The sequence below is a fragment of the Procambarus clarkii genome, chromosome 77, assembly GCF_040958095.1.
Source record: "Procambarus clarkii isolate CNS0578487 chromosome 77, FALCON_Pclarkii_2.0, whole genome shotgun sequence".
NCBI classification, from domain to species: Eukaryota; Metazoa; Arthropoda; class Malacostraca; order Decapoda; family Cambaridae; genus Procambarus; species Procambarus clarkii.
In genome coordinates this window covers 22,540,942-22,543,373 of record NC_091226.1, presented here as the reverse complement: position 1 = coordinate 22,543,373, position 2,432 = coordinate 22,540,942, and the positions used below count along the sequence as shown (strand labels likewise).

Sequence of the window (2,432 nt, the reverse complement as noted above, 5' to 3'; positions counted from 1 at the left end):
ATAAACTGGGGTTCACTACCTCGCAGATTTCCGTGTCGCTTTCTGTATTTGTCTGTTCCGTTCTCCATATCTTGTCACTTGGTCGTTCCCTGTCATTTTCCTTCACATATGATGTTGCAACCCGTTCTCGCACTTGCTTATAGTCAATATTTGGCTTATGAATAAGTGCATATGTGACATACTAATTTATTGTAAATATTTGAGTTTACCTTGAAAAGCTGAATAGAAAACACCGACCAAACCTACCCTTCTTAGTATGTTAAGATATTACAATTAGCACTGAACCTATGCCAATTTGATATTACAGTTTTATAAAAATAATAAAACAAAACTAATATATTTAAATAAATTGTTAAGTAACTCAGGATATTGTCAAATTTTGTATAAAATCTCTTTTGTTTCATAAAACTGAGAGGAAGAGTTAGTGCCTTGAAAAATATAGGGCTTGGAATATGTCACATATTTAATTATTTAAAAGCCAAATAGTGACTACAAGCAATAAGTCGTATATGTGCTGTCTTGTGCGGGAGTGGGTTGGATCACGTGGTAATTTTGGTTGCTTATTTGATTTGATCGCAATAATGTTCTCGCAATATCATTCCGATACTCTCCTTTTATTTACGTATTCGTTCCAAGTTCTGCTGCATTTATTTTGGTTTTCCTCTGTCCTTTGTACTTCATCCACTCCGTCTTCCTCTGTCCTTTGTACTTCATCCACTCCGTCTTCCTCTGTCCTTTGTACTTCATCCACTCCGTCTTCCTCTGTCCTTTGTACTTCATCCACTCCGTCTTCCTCTGTCCTTTGTACTTCATCCACTCCGTCTTCCTCTGTCCTTTGTACTTCATCCACTCCGTCTTCCTCTGTCCTTTGTACTTCATCCACTCCGTCTTCCTCTGTCCTTTGTACTTCATCCACTCCGTCTTCCTCTGTCCTTTGTACTTCATCCACTCCGTCTTCCTCTGTCCTTTGTACTTCATCCACTCCGTCTTCCTCTGTCCTTTGTACTTCATCCACTCCGTCTTCCTCTGTCCTTTGTACTTCATCCACTCCGTCTTCCTCTGTCCTTTGTACTTCATCCACTCCGTCTTCCTCTGTCCTTTGTACTTCATCCACTCCGTCTTCCTCTGTCCTTTGTACTTCATCCACTCCGTCTTCCTCTGTCCTTTGTACTTCATCCACTCCGTCTTCCTCTGTCCTTTGTACTTCATCCACTCCGTCTTCCTCTGTCCTTTGTACTTCATCCACTCCGTCTTCCTCTGTCCTTTGTACTTCATCCACTCTGTCTTCCTCTGTCCTTTGTACTTCATCCACTCCGTCTTCCTCTGTCCTTTGTACTTCATCCACTCCGTCTTCCTCTGTCCTATGTACTTCATCCACTCCGTCTTCCTCTGTCCTTTGTACTTCATCCACTCCGTCTTCCTCTGTCCTTTGTACTTCATCCACTCCGTCTTCCTCTGTCCTTTGTACTTCATCCACTCCGTCTTCCTCCAAATTGTTCCTCCAATTTCTGTCATCTAATCTCGTGTTCTACCATCCAGTTGCTGCTCTGTCCTTCATGGTGCTGCCTGTCCCTCCATGGTGCTGCCTGTCCCTCCATGGTGTTGCCTGTCCCTCCATGGTGCTGCCTGTCCCTCCATGGTGCTGCCTGCCCCTCTATGGTGCTGCCTGTCCCTCCATGGTGCTGCCTGCCCCTCTATGGTGCTGCCTGCCCCTCCATGGTGCTGCCTGCCCCTCTATGGTGCTGCCTGTCCCTCCATGGTGTTGCCTGTCCCTCCATGGTGCTGCCTGTCCCTCCATGGTGCTGCCTGCCCCTCCATGGTGCTGCCTGTCCCTCCATGGTGCTGCCTGCCCCTCTATGGTGTTGCCTGTCCTTCCATGGTGCTGCCTGTCCCTCCATGGTGTTGCCTGTCCTTCCATGATGCTGCCTGTCCCTCCATGGTGCTGCCTGTCCCTCCATGGTGCTGCCTGCCCCTCCATGGTGCTGCCTGCCCCTCCATGGTGCTGCCAGCCCCTCTATGGTGTTGCCTGTCCCTCTATGGTGCTGCCTGCCCCTCTATGGTGCTGCCTGCCCCTCCATGGTGCTGCCTGCCCCTCCATGATGCTGCCTGTCCCTCCATGGTGGTGCCTGTCCCTCCATGGTGCTGCCTGTCCCTCCATGGTGCTGCCTGTCCCTCCATGATGCTGCCTGTCCCTCCATGGTGGTGCCTGCCCCTCCATGGTGCTGCCTGCCCCTCCATGGTGTTGCCTGTCCCTCCATGGTGCTGCCTGTCCCTCCATGGTGCTGCCTGCCCCTCTATGGTGCTGCCTGCCCCTCCATGGTGCTGCCTGTCCCTCCATGGTGCTGCCTGTCCCTCCATGGTGCTGCCTGTCCCTCCATGGTGCTGCCTGCCCCTCCATGGTGCTGCCTGCCCCTCCATGGTGCTGCCTGCCC

The 2,432-nt window shown here is 50.2% G+C and overlaps 1 protein-coding gene across 1 annotated transcript; it reads right to left on the bottom strand.

Moving 5' to 3' along the window:
- Nucleotides 1-618: 618 nt before the first annotated feature.
- Nucleotides 619-1,515, bottom strand: LOC138357347 (uncharacterized). The gene has a single exon (XM_069314026.1). It carries the CDS (start codon nt 1,513-1,515, stop codon nt 619-621), a length of 897 nt encoding a protein of 298 aa, XP_069170127.1.
- Between the last annotated feature and the right edge of the window lie 917 nt (nt 1,516-2,432).